The sequence below is a fragment of the Nilaparvata lugens genome, chromosome 1 (genome assembly GCF_014356525.2).
Source record: "Nilaparvata lugens isolate BPH chromosome 1, ASM1435652v1, whole genome shotgun sequence".
NCBI lineage: Eukaryota > Metazoa > Arthropoda > Insecta > Hemiptera > Delphacidae > Nilaparvata > Nilaparvata lugens.
This window is the reverse complement of record NC_052504.1, coordinates 28,481,097-28,502,152: the sequence shown is the minus strand read 5'-3', so window position 1 is coordinate 28,502,152 and position 21,056 is coordinate 28,481,097. Positions and strand designations below refer to the sequence as shown.

The 21,056-nt window shown below is 34.3% G+C and overlaps 1 protein-coding gene across 7 annotated transcripts in view; it reads left to right on the top strand.

Annotated features, from left to right (window-relative positions):
* The window catches only part of LOC111044256 (octopamine receptor beta-2R), a 217,148-nt gene extending 201,429 nt beyond the window's left edge, over nt 1-15,719 (top strand). For all 7 annotated transcript variants that reach the window (XM_039424595.1, XM_039424568.1, XM_039424600.1 and 4 more), the window contains one exon: nt 8,956-15,719. In XM_039424595.1, the coding sequence (XP_039280529.1) occupies nt 8,956-9,277 (322 nt within the window). In that variant the 3' untranslated portion in view covers nt 9,278-15,719. The remainder of the gene's footprint in view (nt 1-8,955) is intronic.
* The last annotated feature ends 5,337 nt before the right edge of the window (nt 15,720-21,056 follow it).

Genomic DNA, 21,056 nt, shown 5'->3' with positions numbered 1-21,056 from the left:
TGGATTGAATGTGAATATTTCTTCACTTTTTCACTGATTTGTTTTAGTTCTCTGAATTCTGACCTTTCATAAATTATCAATGATAGGTGTGAATTATTCTACCATAGGTAAGGAAAGTATTGCTTTCCGAAAAAAATAAGGTACCCCAATTTCTAAATTTCTATACGTTTCTATAGGTTTTTGGGTATTGGTCTGCATATGTGTGTGTGTGTGTGTGTGTGGTGTGTGTGTGTGTGTGTGTGTGTGTGTGTTGTGTGTGTGTGTGTGTGTGTGTGTGTGTGTGTGTGTGTGTTGTGGTGTGTGTGTGTGTGGTGTGTGTGTGTGTGTGTGTGTGTGTGTGTGTGGTGTGTGTGGTGTGTGTGTGTGTGTGTGTGGTGTGTGTGTGTGTGTGTGGTGGTGTGTGTGTGGTGTGTGTGTGTGTGTGTGTGTGTGTGTGTGGTGTGTGTGTGTGTGTGTGTGTGTGTGTGTGTGGTGGTGTGTGTGTGTGTGTGTGTGTGTGTGTGTGTGTGTGGTGTGTGTGTGTGTGTGTGTATGAATGTATGTGCGTCTGAGTACACGATATCTCATCTCCCAATTGACGGAATAACTTGAAATTTAGAACTTAAGGTCCTTACAATATAAGGAACCGATACGAACAATTTTGATCAAATGCAATTCAAGATGGCGGTTGAAATGGCGAAAATGTTGTCAAAAACAAGGTTTTTGGCGATTTTCTCAAAAACGGCTCCAACGATTTCAATTAAATTTATACCAGAAATAGTAATTGATAAGCTCTATCAACTGCGACAAGTCTCATATCTGTAAAAATTTCAGGAGCTCCGCTCCATCTATGCAAAGTTCGATTTTAGATTCCCAAATTAACAGGCTTCAGATAAGATTTAAACAAAAAATTGAATGGAAAAGATTAAGCATGAAAATATCTACAATTAATGTTCAGTAACATTTTCACCTAAAATTGAAAATAAGCATGAAATTCGAGAAAATGTTATTATTTCAATTGCAAACTGTTGGCAACTGTTGATTCTATTAAATGATTCACTATGAAGAGATAGCAGACATCGTATGTCTCCAGCGTTATTGTCCTGTCACCAGCTGGCTCAGATCTTTGTTTATAAGTAGACTTGAGATGCGCGTGCACACTAGCGTCAAGTGAACAATTTTCATAACGGCAAGGAAAGTTGTGTGAGTGCGCCACACCAGATTTTCAAAGTATATTTTGTGTCTCTACTTTTATTATAGTGTTATTTACTGTTATAGTATTAGATTGGGTAATGTATCGCCTAGTCTTTCAAGATCCATCTAATACTTTAATTCTGCTAAAAACAGGTTTGGAATGTGTTAGAAGAGTTAGATGAGATCTGAGTATTCGTAGTAATTATTATTGGAATACATTTTCAATGTTTAAATTGGATTCCATTCGATAGAATACATGACTGTCCGCATGCCAGCTCAACAGAAAATTGAACGGACTGTGGACTGTTATTGTGCAATAATTACAAGATATATATCATACATAAGTTGGCACAATCAATTTTTAGGGCCATTATTTAATTTAATCATTAGAAATTTCCCTCACTAGTAGAACTTTTTGCCCACATGAGCTCTAGGCTTGATTGTTGGTAATGAGACAGATGGCGATGATAGATGAGTTGACTTACAACTTTGGGTGGGTTCCGAACCACCGGGCGATTTTAATATACTCTTAAATGGTATTCAGAGGAGTTCAGCTCTTAAATTGATCATCGTTTCAAAGGGAGTAGCAGGCGCAAGAAGCTTAACTTATCTTATAGCTTGTCGGCGCGACCACGAAACCAAATCCCTTCTCATCATAGAATTACAATGATTACAATTTGTATTGATTCAATATCATCATTTATTTGATGAGCAACTGAACTTTGTTCATTTAACTCATCAAAGCAGAGAGCAGATTCCTGCACATTCCTCATTTTCGAAGATTCTATTTAATCTATAATTTCTCACTCTTTGTGCATGATTTCAATTTTTTGTTCATGAATAACGGTTTATCCATGTTTCATGATCTATCGATCAGATTGTTGGGATGCTGACTTGGTGCTTTGATATTCACTAAAATCGAATACCTTCTTCCACAGAGAAACAAGAAAACGTGTTTCTCTCCTCCTCTTCCGTGATCACAGTAACGTGAAGAAGAATTTCACCAAGTTAAAATGTTCCACGGGCCTGGAAAACAGGGATAGGTAGAAAATAGGAGAGAAGGAACTGGCAAGAAATGGATGGGTGTGCAGGCGGAAAAATATTTCGCCTGTGAAGTGGATTCTGTCGACTTGTCGTCCAGCCATCTCGGCAAATATTCAGCCACAAAGGAGTTGGGAAGACTCTTGTTAAAGCCAGTCGGTAATATCCGTCAGGCGTAGTCGGAGTAGGCGACCCTCCATTCGCTGCTCTACAAAAGACATTTCGCTGGTCTTATTCACAACCCCAACCGAACACTTCATGCGACTCCACAGTCCTAGAGTTCTTTCAGACTGGGTCCTTCTTTGAATGCTGTGATGTATTCTGAGACAAGAATTTCCTAAGTTCATTACTGAATTCAATCGCTTCATGAATTCTTAGCGGTATTTATTCAACGATTCCCATATTGTTCAAGTAACTCTTATCATTAAATGATCAGGAGAGAGAAAGTTTCGAACCTTCAACTATTCCTTCCTTCCTTGAATCTAGTTGATAACTGATAAAAAACTCGGAAATATGGTGAGATATTAAGTTTGTTTCAAGCTCCAATGTCTAAGTGTGGGTTTTCGTTTGTGCGTAAACTTCCACGGTCAACGTCAACATTCATATGTCCGAATTTCAAGTGTCCTGAAGCAGCTGATCCAATAACTTTTCGATATTTGTGTTCATTATTTAAGAATAAAAACATTCCGAATAAAATCAACATATTGCCATTTAGAAGTATGAACTTTAAAACATAATTGAACATAACCTTTCAGGTTATTCAGACAAATTTAAATCTACCCAATCTGATATCCGCACCCTGTCATAGTCGACGATGGTATTTAATCTATAATTTCTCACTCTTTGTGCATGATTTCAATTTTTTGTTCATGAATAACGGTTTATCCATGTTCAATGATCTATCTATCAGATTGTTGGGATGCTGACTTGGTGCTTTGAGATTCACTAAAATCGAATACCTTCTTCCACAGAGAAACAAGAAAACGTGTTTCTCTTCTTCTCTTTCGTGATCACCGTAACGTGAAGAAGAATTTCACCAAGTTAAAATGTTCCACGGGCCTGGAAAACAGGGATAGGTAGAAAATAGGAGAGAAGGAACTGGCAAGAAATGGATGGGTGTGCAGGCGGAAAAATATTTCGCCTGTGAAGTGGATTCTGTCGACTTGTCGTCCAGCCATCTCGGCAAATATTCAGCCACAAAGGAGTTGGGAAGACTCTTGTTAAAGCCAGTCGGTAATATCCGTCAGGCGTAGTCGGAGTAGGCGACCCTCCGCCTCCATTCGCTGCTCTACAAAAGACATTTCGCTGGTCTTATTCACAACCCCAACCGAACACTTCATGCGACTCCACAGTCCTAGAGTTCTTTCAGACTGGGTCCTTCTTTGAATGCTGTGATGTATTCTGAGACAAGAATTTCCTAAGTTCATTACTGAATTCAATCGCTTCATGAATTCTTAGCGGTATTTATTCAACGATTCCCATATTGTTCAAGTAACTCTTATCATTAAATGATCAGGAGAGAGAAAGTTTCGAACCTTCAACTATTCCTTCCTTCCTTGAATCTAGTTGATAACTGATAAAAAACTCGGAAATATGGTGAGATATTAAGTTTGTTTCAAGCTCCAATGTCTAAGTGTGGGTTTTCGTTTGTGCGTAAACTTCCACGGTCAACGTCAACATTCATATGTCCGAATTTCAAGTGTCCTGAAGCAGCTGATCCAATAACTTTTCGATATTTGTGTTCATTATTTAAGAATCAAAACATTCCGAATAAAATCAACATATTGCCATTTAGAAGTATGAACTTTAAAACATAATTGAACATAACCTTTCAGGTTATTCAGACAAATTTAAATCTACCCAATCTGATATCCGCACCCTGTCATAGTCGACGATGGTATTTACGCACAAACGAAAACTCATCTCAACTCTCATTGTGTAATTCCAAACTTTGAAGTTGCTTAAAGACTTGAGCGCCACGAACACGCGCATTTGGCTTTTCATCAGCTGATTATGGATATAGTTTTATTTGTGGAGAGACACAGATAGTGAGATACAGATATCATAAGCACTGCAACAGCTGATGAAAAATGAAATTAAATACTCGTGTTTGTGGAACTGTATCTGTACGCACCTTAATGTCTGATCAATATCGAGGCACCGAGCTTACCTTGTTATTTATTTATAAACTATTCTTTAACAGAACACAATTCTTTAAAATGATTGGGGAAGGACTAACTGGCATAGCCCAAACTTTTTCTTCCCCGAATTTTGATCCATACACTATAGATAGTCCAGAAAGTAGGTTATGTTCCATACACTTGAATTAAGGTTCAATTTTCAGTCCAAACATTTGAAAATAAAAATTTCTAATTTAGATTGTTCACAAACCAAATTGAATAACAAAATAACACTCACTAATCACTTAAAATTGTCAAATAATCATTAACTTTGAAAATAATGATATACTCTAGTTTAGAATAATTGTCATGTCATGTCAACAAATGATATTATTTCGATCAAGTCCATGAAAATTTCTATATAATATAAGCATTTTTAATCTATTCTTAAAGGCATTTATTGTCATGGCTCTCACATTGTTGGTTAGCTTGTTGAATATTTTTAAAGAAACTAACTTTGAACTTTTCTGAACTCTATTAAGTCTGGTATAGGGCACATCAATGTGTTGCCTATTTATTGTATAATGGTGGTGAATATTTTCCCTACATATAAACAAATTCATATTTTTCTTTACATTCACGTCCAACATGAGAACAAACAAGCTATAAACAGTCATTATCCCTTGATTGATGAACAATGGCTTGCAGTGCTCCAAGTAGTCAGCATTGGAAATAGTTCTTATTGCCTTCTTCTGAAGCAGTAGGATTTTATGAGTATCAGGAGAACACCCCCATAGAGAGAGACCATACGAAAAAGTACTTTGAAAGAAAGCAAAGTATGTCATCCTAAGGTAATCTTTACGAACAAATTCCTTTAATCTTCGTAGGAGATACAAGACTCGGTTCAGCTTAGAACATACATAATCAATATGAGGGCCCCATGTTAGTCTTTGGTCGAGGTGTATACCAAGAATCTTCACACTCTTCACATTCCTCTCATCCACTTGTCTCAAACCTAAGATCATTTATTGTGTCTTTCCACTATTGAGAAGCGAGCTATTTGCCCTGAACCATAGGCTCACTTGTTCTTGACAAGTAGACATCTTTTCTTTCAGAATTGCAATGTCAGAATCGGTCGAGAGCATGGAGGTGTCATCTGCATAGCAAACTATTCTTGAATCAGTGCTGAAACCTGCATCATTCATCATCAAAAGAAATAGCAATGGTCCTAATATTGAACTTTGTGGTACTCCCTGAGGTACATGGCAAGGCTTGGAAAATACTTTATTGACATTGACAGTTTGTTTTCTAAAGATTTTCCAAGCAGCTGAGCATTTGTTGCTTGCCGACTCGATAAACCTAACATTGGTATTCAGTTTAGATGCTTTCAATTCAGATCTATAGATTCTCCTCAAATTCCGATAATTAAGTTTTTCATTTTCCGTCCCAAATTTTATATACAGGAATTGCTTGCTTAATTATAAAATATCGGGGTCCGAGCTTCGCTCTGGAGTACAAAAGCATAAACATTTTATTACGAAAGATGAAATTATAATAACATTCATAGTTCATACAGAAATGTTCTATCTAATCACAGTAAATTGAGATTAATTCCCAGAGGAATGCAGAAATTTCCCTCACAAAGGCCCGGTTGCACAATACCCGGTTAAATTTTAATCCTGATTAATTTCACGTGAACCAAATCAGAGAAGACCATTTCAAAAGGATGGATCTACTGGAATCAATCAGGATTGATAATAGCCCGGCTTTTTTGCAACCGGCACTAAGTACCTGATTAAATGACTACAGTAGTTCACCAGCTGAGTCATAATTTTGACACACATGAGCTCGCTCACTCACTTCCATCATCAACAGGCGACGAAATAATTGTTATCAGCTGTTTTTCCAAGGATGAATAATAATTATCCTTTTAATGTCCTTCAGCGAGTTTTCCCAGGGATGAGATCTAGTGCAATCAAATTTTTATATTATAAACCTCCTATGTTCTGAATTTCGTGAGATTCGTTAGAGCCGTTTTCGAGATCCGGTGAAATACAAACATATATGAACGTCTAAACATCTAAACATCCAAACATCTAAACATATAAACAGAAAATGCTCGTTTATAGTATAGGATATCGAATTGAATGTATTCTTCAGTATTTCATTAGAATATTCACATTACCTTCAGTATTACCATAGAGAAAAATATTGCAAGTATATATCCCATGGTTTGGGGCGTTTATGTCGCAATTTTTACTGTTGATTTATGCTATTGTTTTTCTATGGTATAAGCTTCAGAATTACATCGTATTATTTCAGCTATAGTCATAACTTCTTCCATGAAAGTCATCAATTGAACATTAATACTCCATTATGATTGTGACTGTTGAGATGTCGGGTTACAATTTTTTGTATAAGCTTTAATGCTTATAAATGTGTCATGAGGTTCAGCTTTGTTGTAACAGTATTGAATATACCAACAATTATTATCAGAAATCATCCATTACATTTCATATCACTCATAAAACTTATAACTTGACTTATATTCACTTTACTGAATATTATTGTGAGTGGAAAACTGTACATAACATAGAATTTGTATCAAAAATAATTCTGATCAAAATTATTGATCAAGTTCCACATGATGTAGTTTAATAAACAAATATTCTATTTGGTTTGTGGAGATGAGAAAATCTGACAACACATAGTCCCTGTCTGGAACCGATAATTCTAATAATATACTGTATTCAACTGATATTATTCCAAATTGACTGTTATGTAACTTACACTAAAGACTGATTTGGAATTCATTACTAGTCTTTTCTCTTCATTTATTCAGTGAAATACATGAAACTTCACTCATACATTATTCCTCTGGAACACTAGAAAAACATCGAATCCGCATTTTGGAGCCACTTTTGACAATAATAATAATACAGGTATTTTCTACTCTTGTCTAAAATGTAACAAGAATCATGCTTAATATAACATCCAACACTAAATTAAAATGAGATCGGGAATATTGTGTGTAATATCAAAACACACATGATTCGCATTGTGTAAATTGAAACTCGATCCCTACGGAATGGAATTATAGTGACATGTTAATGTTGTTACTGCTGAATAAAAACAAAGGATGGAAAAGGCATCGAGAGCTGTCCGTTGTCTTGGAAAAGCCAGCGTGAACCCCGGGGGAATTCCCGACGCAGTAGACACGTCTGTTAACTTTTCTCCTATCGTATCTCTCTATTGCTCCTATTCTTCCTCCCAGTGAAATCATTGAGAAGTGAGAGAGACAGAGAACACGTAAAACCAGGCCATCGAGTCGACAGCTCTTTGCTACCTCTCAGTTTCCCATTTCATTCCTCTCGATCCAAAGTATATTTTGACCTCTCTGTTTTTAATCTCTCGAACGCGTTGTTTCCACCATGGGTGTAATAAAAAGTACAACCTTGACATTTTGTATTACTTGTAGGCGAGTAAAATAGGAATCAGAATATGATATTCATGTGAAATTATGTTTTAGGGCTATGAAATGGAAATAAGCCTACTTTGAAGCAAGTACTTCAAATTTCATGAGACTCAACATCAACTCTGTATACAATCACTATAACATGAAATCCTGCTCTGATTCCTGAAATCCTGATTCACCCTAAAATCATGTATCACTTCGTTGCTTTTTTGTATTCCTTGGACTGGCGACTAACGACAACATGCACGATGAACATGTGTGTACAGGTACACATGTAGTTATACATTGTTGTGTCATCAAAGTGAAAGGCATTTTTGGAGTTGGGTTTTTGTATCTTCGATTTTTTGTTGTTTATTTCTCATTGTAGTTCTCCCGTGGTTTATTTATTGTTATTCGTTGTTTATTTTATGTTTGAAAACATTGTCAAACAGCTGTTTTTTGTTCAATTCAAAGTCTCTCGCTGATGACAAAACATGTGTGTGTGCGCATGATAAACATGTACACACATCATGCTTATCATGACCTGCCGTTAGTGGCCAGCCATAGATTCAAATTGGACGATCATTGGTACAATTTTAATACAGCATGTTCACGTTTTCAACATTTTTACCCAACAAGAATAATTAACATATTGAAACAAGAATAGTGTTAACAATACTGATTGTACTCGGCCCCATGTGAATAGGATAAGTAATTCGCAATTTAATTCTGTATAATATTATTCTTTTGATAGCTTATGAAAATGCGATGATGTGATTATAAATTCCGGTTGTATTTTGACAATTTGTAAGAGGCAATACAAGTATTTCTATGTTCAATCTTTCAACTGTTATTCAATTCATCCTATCTTATCAATCAATAATATAAAATTTATCATGATTGTAATATTATAAGGTGGGAGAAACTTCGTAATATTACAGGTCTATCACAATACGTACTCTCAGACAGAGGATTAAGCGATCAACCAACCAACGTTTAGTCATAAGTTAATTAGTTGAAACTTGGATAAGTAATGTTTTCAAAACGATTAATCACATATTGGCTTCTAATCAAGAAGCATTGCTATCCAATAAGGTTAATTAGATGACAATGCAATAAGGTATGTGTGAGAAATAAATTTGAATTTAAATTGATTGGATTGTTTAGGTACGTGATCACGACGCTGTGCGGGCCGGCGTGCTACTGCCCCGACTCGCTGGTGGCAGTGCTTTTCTGGATCGGCTACTTCAACTCGACGCTGAACCCGCTCATCTACGCCTACTTCAACCGCGACTTCCGCGAGGCGTTCAAGAACACGCTGCAGTGCGCCTTCTGCAGCTTGTGCCGTCGACCGCCGTCCGACCTCGACGCTTTAGACGTGCGGCGGCCGTCGCTGCGCTACGACGATCGCACGCGGTCCATCTACTCGGAGGCGTGTCTCAGGCATGCCGACCGCCGGCGCTCCAGTGAGTTCGGCAGCAGTCTGTGATCCGAGGCCAGAGTCTAGATCAGACTTGCCCCATGAACAATGCTTAAACAATGCTTCAAGCGACTACTCTTCTTAAATTAATTCTAGGCAACGTAACTTTTTGCTTCCTGGGCAAAGCTGATTCAAAACCCAGAGCACGGAAGTATTTTGCATTTCGACAGTGGTAATCTTTAAGTCTCGGAGTGGCAGCTGCTATATTGATAGTTCATTTACGAGAAAATAATATATTGATACTAGAAGCGCTAGGCTAGTCACACACACATTGATTTCTGGACGTACGATTTTCTCCGTCCTAAAAATTTCATCAGATTATGTCAAACAGATTTTCTTTACCAAGTTCCATTTAATGTGATAGAATTCATAAGGACGGCAAAAAATCAAACGTCCAAAAATCGATGTGTAACAGGCTTTAGGGGAATTCAGTAGTGCGCATGTGCCCTGTTTTTGGTATCTTTTTTGCACCAATCAACTGTCAAGCATTGAGCGTACTCTTCTCTAGGCAATCCAATAATTTATTGACTCAATCATCCATCTTTATCAAAATCAGGTAAAGTAACAGTGTACTTTCCAGAGAATTTCATACGATTTGGGAAAAATTCCATAGTTGAAGGACCTTCGGAAAACTGGATAATGTTCTAAATAGATTTCATTGCTGACAACGCACAAAAAACGAGCTATTTGTTACAATTTTCAATGCACATTCTCGAAATCATTACTGGACTCATATTAACATTTCTCTACAGTAGTTATCCCAATCGATTTTCATATACCTTATTTGTTATTGCCTTATTTTTCGATGTCCTTTGTTGTTTTTTCGCATTTGTAGTTGAATAACCTGTAAGACAGATTGATCATTTGAGCGAATAACGTTAGGTTGAATACCAAGATTTTTCCATCCATCAGTACAGTACGAGATCAATGAATTGTGAGTTTCTGGAATAGTGCTTTTATTTTGGATGTATTTTGATAGTGTCCAAGGTATAGTTGGTGATTTAGCACGTGTATCGATTTTGTATTTGTACATTTGTGGAATGCTTTAGCATTTAGAATGTGTTATTTTTCCAGTATGTGAGACGATTCAATACCATGGGAAAGAGTTGAAGATATTATAGAAATATTATTCAATAATTGAGGATTATTGAATGCTCATGGCTTTGAATCAGTTTTGGCGAAAATATACATAAACAACAACAACCAATGAATAGAACAATTTCGTGTGTTAGCAAGTATCAGTAAACAAAGTATATTAATTGGCTGAGCGCTTCCCAATATTCATTACTCCATAGTTTAATCCAGCTTTCAAAGATTAGAAATCAGAAAATTAAATGTATTGAACAAAGTGACGACTATCAACTAGATATTTGAAACAATATTTGAAAACTCTATTCTTCCATGATCATTGAATATTACTCAAATTAAATGAACGAAATTTCCCAAAATGTAGCGATCGATTAGCAATGAGCTTTATAACCACATTATTCATAGAGACCCAACAATCTCGAATCGAAAAATATAGTTGCAATCAATATTCATTATCATAAATCATTGGAAATAATCGCCGCTATCAATATTCTGGTTCATCAATGAACCAGAACAAAGGATATAATAGGAATCAAGTTTTTCTTTTTTCTTATTTCGGATGATGCCCACATAGACCTTTAGCTCGTGCTTGGGTAATGATTTGACGAGATGATCAAACATCCATGCCTACCGGCGAGATTCGGACCGACGACCAGGTATCGCTAGCTGGCTGAGGATGCAACGCTTCAGTTATCTCAGCTTATGTGGCCGGCACCAGGTTACCTACAAACCATATATTCAAAAATCAAAGCAACCACTTTATACTATCCATATTCAGATCATGAGTTCTTAAAGATAAATAGCATTGAAAATGTTATTATCAAGTTGTCTTTGAATACTTTACTCAATACTCTCCTAAGCTTGACATACTTTGTAGAGAAATGAATATTATGCATTGTTTCAAGTTATGCTCCACGCTGTTCATTAGATTCTGAGAAATACTTATTTATTACAAGATTAAAATCTTCAATGAATCTCCAAAATTCTTTGAAATTTATTTATCATACTTCTCATTCGATATCAATCAATACATTCGATACATTACCTCGAGATTTTTCTATTGGGAAGCGTATTGAGCACAAAAATTGACTGGAGATTAATCTATGATAATCTAGTTTTTTACTTTTGTTACCGAATAAGAAAACACTATTGTAGCGTTATATTATACCGTGTTTGTTGTTGTAAAATATTTTTATAACACTTTATAGATTAACATTTAGCGTATAAGTGTGAGTAGATGAATCATCTCTAAGAGATTCGATTTGAACGGAACTTTTATTATTAGAACTTGATAGCCGTATCTTAACGAAAAAACTAGTATCTATTGTCTGGAAAAGTAATGTGATGCGAGGATACGAGTGGCTGGAAGAGTTACCACTTAATCTGATTTGACAATGAGTCAAATGAATGTTACCCATATGATCCCTCTATGAGCTGTTGATACTCGAATATTTTATTCCTAGATTGTAAGATAGCCCGTACCCATAATACCATTCATCACTTATCGGAATCCATTTAATTCACTCAGAAACGTTTGGAAGCTGCATCATTATCACGAGCTGTCTGATACGATTTTCTCGTATCAATAGCTCAAGTCATTTCCTATTCTAAATCAATCAACCTGATAATTAACAATGATTAATTCATACTTTTTGATTCTAATACTTGACTCCTTATCGTGATATAAGGTGGTTTTTGTGTTCTTGTCGCATATCATGCGGTTCACCTCCCTTCATACCATTGATAACATGATTAACATGGTGTGAATTCCATGAGCCTTTCTCTAAGTAACTACTGTATTTATGAATAATCCCATTATCTTGCTGAACCTGGTCATTGTTCAAATAGATCCTTGTAACACTTGAACTTGTGATGAATTCTCCAATCCCTGGTGTTGACATAGAACTCCATAGGCCTATACTAAAGAAATCCGTATACGAGTAGCTTCAACAATGACATTAAGAATGATAAATACTCTCTTGATAGCATAATCCTAAGCATATTTCTCCTTGTATTGTCTTTTTTCTTACATTTGATCACTTCTCATTTGTGTGAACTCAAATCAGCAAATTTTTTTCAGACTTCTTGCTCTCGAGTCATGTCATTTCTTTCAATACCGTTTACAGATTGCAAGCCCACAGCCTCAATCATATACAGCCTCATATAAAACTCACATAAGATGAATGAATGTGTTTCAATGCGGCTCTACAGACTTATACTCTGACGTTTCAATCAACATTTTCATCCGCTCTGACTGAGAAAGATCTATGAACATTGTAGAGAAGGCAATAATCAGAGATGCTCGCAAATAGAAGGCCTATGCTGTGTGAAAGAAATAAATGGATGATGCAACTTCCGACAGGAAATTTTCAATTTCCAGTTGATGAGACGTTTATTATCTCTACTCAATACCTCACACAATAATAATCAAATTATTATGAATCATCGATTAAAATCGAAATTGGCAATACCTCCAAAAATGGGAGCAATATTAATCGAGACAGATTATTTATGTGATTTATGAACTGATATTTCGCAAACTTACATAGCTTTAGAACAGAAGATTTGTATAGATGTTGTTACGTCAAGAGAATCTCATACGTAGTTTGTAGCTCTTAGTTAGTTATTTCCTGAAGAATCAATTTTAAATTATAATTTACAAAAAAAATTGAAAAATTTCAATTTCAAAGCTCAGTAAAGAGGTTGACCAACAAGGTTTTAATACGAAACATGAATATGATAAAAAATATATTTGGAAAGGTATAACACAACACGATATGTGGGATTATGCGCGTATGTTGTGAAATTTGAAATAAAAATACAAGATGGGACTTTAATCAAATGATGAAGCATGGCCCAAATTCATTACAGAGAATTTATTTAATCATCCAAATATCAAAATGAGTTTAAAGGACTATAAGGTTTGCCGCTTGTTTAGGAGTTGTTGCTCACTATAGTTTCTTGAAAATTGCCATTGATTGGCTATTTATATAGCTGATGAACAATAGCATGCATGAATTTATCAGGAAATCGAAAAGGACTTTGCAGCTTATTTCAATCACCTTTCAAGTTACTTCTCTCAAAACTCCAATAAATAGACGAGAGCTAGGAATTGAAGACGGATCATTCGTAACTTATCAATCAACTGTACGAAAACTAAAATCATTCAATTTTTCGAAATCTTACTTGATAAAACAATGAACAGTATAAAAAGAAAAATTATTCTTTTACATTTTTCACCGAAGCAATAGATATTGGCCTTTGCAACGTTTCTAAATTTAAGTAGAAAAGTAATTTTTCAACTTGGAATCTAATTTAACAATTATTTCTCCAACATAAATATTATGTTAGATTCATCATTGGAGGCAAAAATGGAAGTCTCATTGTAACTCGAATTTATAGGACGTATGTATTTGAGTGACTGACGAAATTATAAATTCTTACGAGGCTCGAGTTCCATTTATTCCGTGAATGTGATAACCATTTTGACAATCCGTTGTACAATTATAATTGCTGGATAGAATATCATGAATGATCTTTCCAATTTTAATGTGTAGATAATTTAATACCTTATATTCGAGTGAATCTGACATTGTAAGATTCAAAAGAAAGTCCATGGGTCAATATTAATAATTATGTCAAATTTGTATTTTTCAACAAGTCTTCCATACTTTTACTTAGTTTTAAGACCTTATATCAGTATCCTCGAAATTACTAACAATCTCGTGTCTCTTCATTTTCCTCAATTATTTAATTATTATAACTTTTTTCAATTTCTGATTTCATACCGTCAGCTAAACACATTCAATAAGTCAGCCAGGAAAGTAACAGGCACGGTAGGAATACGTGAATTTCCAACAACTGCCATAATTTTGAGAATTAATAAGTCTGTTTTCTTGAACTATCACTAGTAACTTGAAAACCCAAAAAATATTAAAAATCCGATTTCACTCTATGAAATCAATTTGATGGACCAAGTTATTGCAAAATCCATCAGCTTCTGGAATGCATCTGCATACAAAATCATTTCCTATTTCAATCTGTTTGAAATTTTATTCTATAATAAATTTTAAAATTACATTTGAGACACCAAAGAAGATGTTTTATTTTCTTGATTTTTTACGTAAGGTTTTTTACCATCTGTTGATTCAGGCAATATGTTAGATGCACTATCTATATAAAAAAGTATGGCTGCTGATTTCTTTTGAAATTTGTCTTTTAAATATCTCATGTACAAAGCAATATATCAAGATAAACTGTATTCTATTACCAACGAAATCTTTTATCAACCTATCAATCATAACCCATTATTAATTTCTTTCAATTGAAAATAATGTTTCAGTGCCTTTTGTTGTTGATGATTAGGTGCGAATCAAGTTAGTGATCATTAATGACGAGAAAATTACTTTAAAAAATTAGAATTGTACCAAGATTTATCATGAATTCATTATGTGAAGATTGTTATTCTCAATCAGAACTCGGTATTTCGTCTTGATAACCAGCTCGAACCTATTCTTCATGTACAATAATAGTGATTTATTCCGTGTATAAAATTTCTTGTGGAGAAGAAATGTGTGAGGAATGTGAACAGTGTTTGAGTTGATAGTAATAATGGTGAATTGAAATCACTACGTTGCTACCTTGAATGATTGTGACACCAAACAATCAAATTCACAAAAAGAACATTTTTTTGAGCTTGTAAAATTTGATGGATATGATCAGAATTGACATCACATTTCAGAGAACCAAAAACACCCATTCTTGTACATGTACAAACTAATGTCATAATGTAAAAATATATTTGTAAATAGCAAGTGAGTGTTAAAATAATACTAGGCTACTATTATTTATGTGTTCATTGAAGCGTTTGTGGAATCATTTGTAAATATTCTATATAGGCTGTATCTAGGATAATCGAGGAGTATACCTTGCATAACAATATGATAAGTGGCGTGGAGAGAGAAAGAAAATCATTTTTGTCTTCCTTGATTGACTGCGTACAAAGATTCTGTTATTTTTCCAGTCTTTCATACAGTTCTGACAAAACTGAATCAATTTATGTTGAAATTTCTTTTAGAAGGAGCGTGTCAATTTTGCTTTAGAAATTGAAAACATATTTGGCACGATCGATCAAATAAAACGGGTATATAAACTTGCAATATAATATTTGTATGTATTTACGACGGAAAAGTGAACAATTATTGTCAAGCTGTCTACTGAATAAATAGTATGAGATATCTCGTTTCGTATGATAATTATTTATTTTGTTGAAGCAAAAACTATATTTTTTTTCACACTCGAAGAGAAGTATATTGTAATGGAATTATTTATGATACTAGCAATAAACATATATTAAACGTTGCATGTGTATCATTAGTGCATATTGGAATATATTTCCTTTGTTCCTATCATCCAGCTATTAAATTAATTAACTATAAACTTTAATAATTATTATAATATAATGCAATTGGACAATTGATACAATTTGGAAAGAATTGACTGATGTGACTGATCAATCACTTCTTTGGTGATTAAATTGAGGTAGATGATAATGATCATCATCATCATCATTATTTTGATAATAGCGTATACTTATGATAATGATCATGATGATGATTATGGTTGATGATTGACGATGATGATGAAGGAGCAGAAAACAGCAGTTTCGTTTATACTGTAGGTACTATAATACGTATGTGACATCATTTATTCAGTTTGATGTTCTCTTATAACAAAAATTGTCGGATTTCGTCATTGAGTGATTATTGTAAGTGGATATTGTAATTATTATCTTTACTCCATGGAAATGAACTAAATTTCTTTGAAGTGGAAATCAGCATATCAACACTGATTCGATCTCTTAATTTATTCACGGGATCTACCTGTAAAAAACTCCATTCTCCCGTTATTATATTTTAAATCAGCACAAGCAGACAGGTTAAATATGTAATAGTCAGTTTTCCAGTATTTTTATTATTTGATACTCGTTTCCGGTTAGACAAGAAGAATTTAAAAACAAACTTTGAATTGGAAAAGAGCGATTCAACTAAGAATGAGACAATTTAAGACAGGACATTTATTGTGAGTAATAGTCAGTTTTCCAGTATTTTTATTATTTGATACTCGTTTCCGGTTAGACAAGAAGAATTTAAAAACAAACTTTGAATTGGAAAAGAGCGATTCAACTAAGAATGAGACAATTTAAGACAGGACATTTATTGTGGCAATATTCTTTCTTCGTCTATATCAATTTCACTCTTGTTAGATAAAATTGAATCTTGTAGAAAATCACTTGCAACGTTGAAACAAGACAGGCCTGGTATTGTTATCGATTTTCATTGGTCTTAATGGAGCCAAGCCCAGGACAGAGGTCAATTTAGCAGAGCAGAGCAGAGCCCTGTGAGCCAACGGACGGACGACACAGCAATAGTCGAGATTCGACAGTTGATAAGGATTTGGTGTCAATTGCGGCTCTGTCGGTCACTCCGACTGCTGACTTTGCCTCCCTACCCCTCACCACCATGCTTCCAACAGCTATATAATCAGCCCATCTATTGTCAGCTGAATTGGATGAGATGAGATGATCCTTAACAAGTCCATGTCATTCCTCAGTACAGTTTCGCCTCTTCAGCCCTTCTCCGACCCTGGGACGAGATCATGAAACAATTATCTCTCTAACAGGCTCAATTACCAGGCTATCCATAATATTGGAGAGATTGAGCGAGGAGCCAATGAACTTGGAAAAAAGTGATTGTAATATAGAAGAGGAGATGGATTCGGTTGACCCAAATTATCCTACACGGTAAATTTCAAGGAGAATTTGTTAAAGAAACATGGGATTTCGTTAAGAGATGCGGATTTGTTGATTGATTGATTTGTATTATGATCTGCTAGGTCTTGACAGACCCATTACACAAAAAGCATTGCAATACATAAACAACCAATAAAAATAACACAAAGTAAAGTGAAAATTTATATACAATATTATAGTGAAAGTAGAGTCTAAGTTCAGATGAGTTGGTTAAAGTGATATTCATAATAAAGAGACTGTTCACGAAATAGAAAAACTATGGAGGGATCGAATAAGAAGTATGATTCAGGTGAGTTGGGAAATTAGTATGATTTTATGAGATCATAATCTGTAGTTATGTGCGGAAGTCGGTGATATCATTTGTATTTTCCTTGAGCTATTAACATAGGTAAGAAAAGTATTGCTTTCCAAAAAAATTAAGTTACCCCAATTTCTAAATTTCTATACGTTTCAAGGTCCCCTGAGTCCCAAAAAGTGGTTTTTGGGTATTGGTCTGTATGTGTGTGTGTATGAGAGTTTTTTTATCTGTTTACACGATATCGGCTATGACGACCCGTTTTGACATCCCAGAATAATTCAGAAGAAACAAACTATCAGAATTGTGAAACTGAAAGAACAGTTAGCCTAGTCGAGGTAACACTCTAATAAAATCGAATCTTCTTTATGATAAGGAGAAGTCGTACTATCTAAAAAGCGATAAGAGAACCATGAAAATTAAAATTATGCATTAATGAGAATTCTTTGGCAGAAATAAAATTATAAAGCGACTTAGTTTATTTATTGGCAGATTATAAAAAAGAAAAATACTTGTACAATTCGAGGTTAGAATCCTTCGTTTTGATTAAGTACATCACATGATCTTAGATCAGTCGACAATTCATTGATTCATTATGCGAGCAAATCAGCTGACTGATCACTCGACTATTATGAATTGAATTATATTTTACTTGGATATTATTAAGTATTATTTTGAAATATATTAAATATTAAATATATTTTGAATATTCATTGAAATCTAAAAAGTATGAAAAAACAAGAGTGTACAATGCTCACATAAAAAAGTAAATGTACGCAGCGCCGCAGTATCATATATTGAGATTTATTTATTGGAATGCTTACAGTCTATTATATAATGTATTTAAGTATAATCTTATTTATTTTTGTATAAAAAAAGCTGAGGAAACCCTGAATCTCAAGTAACCAATCACATCACGTCTTACAAAGACTAGAAAGCCAATCAGAGGAAGGCTTACAAATTTTAGAGGAAGAGATGAAAATTTTTCCAAGAAATGCTCTCTCTGGCTTGTGATCTCGACCGATACGGCAGCACATGGAGATAGGTTCCCTTTTCAATTAATTTAAAAAGCATCAAGCCAGTCTTGTTTGTGAACTCAGTGTTTGTTTAAGAGTTCTTAATTGTAAATTATTCCTGCATATATATATATATATATATATATATATATATATATATATATATATATATATATATATATATATATATATAAATAAATATATATATATATATATATATATATATATATATATTATATATATATATATATATATATATATATATATACTTAATACTGATAGAGATTTACATGCAATTTGGACCATACCAAGAACTCTTTTCATGAATATATTTGATATTATAAGAAGCTTATTTCCATGCATGGCACAAACACAAACCCTGAGATTTTTAAATAATTATTTTGTTGAATATTGATTATTGTTTTAAGTATATTCTATTGAACCTATAGACTGAACATGTTTCAATTTGTTAAATTCTGAATCGACTTAAAGTCCACATAACAGAATTAATAAATATATATTTTATAGCTCACAATATTGTGGATGCTAACAATTCCTGTGATAACTGAGATATTAAAAAATTTATTTATATGGAATTATATTTATAAGAGATTTTTATATATTTCTATATTTTACGGGAATATATTTGTGTTTTTTGTCAGCATACAAAATATTAGAAGTTTTATCCTTTTCCTGATTCATCTCGTGATATACAGTTTGAGCTGTCTTGATACCAAGCATTTTTATTCTGCAGCATATACAATTAGTGAATCAATCAAGATTGATCTTATTTAGAGCAACTATTACTTATCATCCTTTGATGATAGTCATATTATTCAGCCAGCGAATCTTTACAGATATTTATAATAATAAGTCTAGGTTATATCATATAAGGATCCAGAGAACTTCTAGAACTGGCGTAGTAAGTCACAAGGAATTCGAAAGGATAAATTCGTGCATACCTGTATTCATGATGAGCGTTTTGAAACTCAATTAGGAGAGTAATAGTTGATTTTCATTATTCTTGATTAAATATATGGTTACTGATAATCAGTCACTGACTATACAGGATGTTTCAGAAGTAGTGTCGAGAATTTTAGGGTATTGTACCTGGATGCTAGGAGACTACAAATGTCATATTTGAAGTGTCCAAAACTCAGCGGTTATCCTTATAGCTGCCATTTTGTTTTTTTCACTTAAAAATTTTTATCTCAAGAACGAAATGTTGTATTGATCTGAAATTTGGCATGAATATTTATGCTATAAAGACTCAACTATAAAAAATAAAAAAAAAAATTTTCGTTGAAATTTTTCAAAATGGCGGCCATTTTAAATTTTTGATGGCGAATATCTCGAAAACCGTCCATTTTACAGAAAATTTACAAGAGACAAAAAAGTTAGCAAAGTTTATCACGATTCCAATGATACCTAATTTATTAAGATTGGTTGAAGAATAACAGAGAAATTAATTTTTTTCGTACTGCATGCATGACCACTTTTCACCATTTAAAGATCAATATTAATTTTTTTTATAATTTCATGAAAACCGTTCTTATTACAGAAATATACAAGAATAACTTTCCTCCAAATTTTATTTTACATTGAAAAATATTAATTTCACTCAAATCGGTTCACTGATACTAATGCAGCAATTGCTCAAAATGCCGTCCTTCAGCTTGATTACACAGTCTGCACCTTTCAATCATGGACCGTCGAACTGCTATAAAAGCATTTTCATCATCTTGAATGGCACCTGCTGCAGCAACCACTCTTGCCACAAGGTCTTCTTCGTTTTCTACTGGCGTGCTGTAAACAAGGTCTTTCATATGGCCCCAGAAAAAAAAATCTAAAGGGTTGAGGTCAGGTGAACGTGCGGGCCACGGTACTGGTCCACCCCGCCCAATCCACCCCTGACGATAGGTCATGTTCAGAAAGTCCGTAACAACATTTCCGAAATGAGCAGGGGCACCATCATGTTGAAACCAAATATTATATCTGTTTGCAAGAGGCACATCTTCCAAAAGTTCTGGTAGTATGTCTCTTAAAAAAGTAATGTACGTGGGAGAATTCAGACGATTAGGAAGAATGTATGGTCCAATCACGCGATTACCTAAGATACCCGTCCAAACATTCAGCGAAAATCTATGCTGATAACCACGCACTTTGACCTCATGAGGATTGTCTAAGGCCCAGACGTGACTGTTGCGAGAGTTGAAGATTCCTTCTCTTGTAAAGCTGGACTCATCGGTAAATAACACATTTTCTAGAAAATTTGGTTGGATAATGTCTTGCTGAAGAAACCAACGGGCACAGTTTACTCTTGGCTCATAGTCGCGTTCAACCAATGAGTGAACTTTTTGAAAGCGGAAGGGGTGAAGTCTTTCCTTGTTTAGTACACGCCACACAGAAGAAGCACTTGAATTGATTTGCTTTGCAACTGCTCTCGTACTCGTTCTAGGATTGAAATCGAATTTCTGCAATACTTCCTCTTCAAAAGCAACATTTCGAACTGCTCGAGGCCTACCAGCAATTACCCTGTTCCGTTCAAATGAACCAACTTCTCTCAGCCGATTGTGA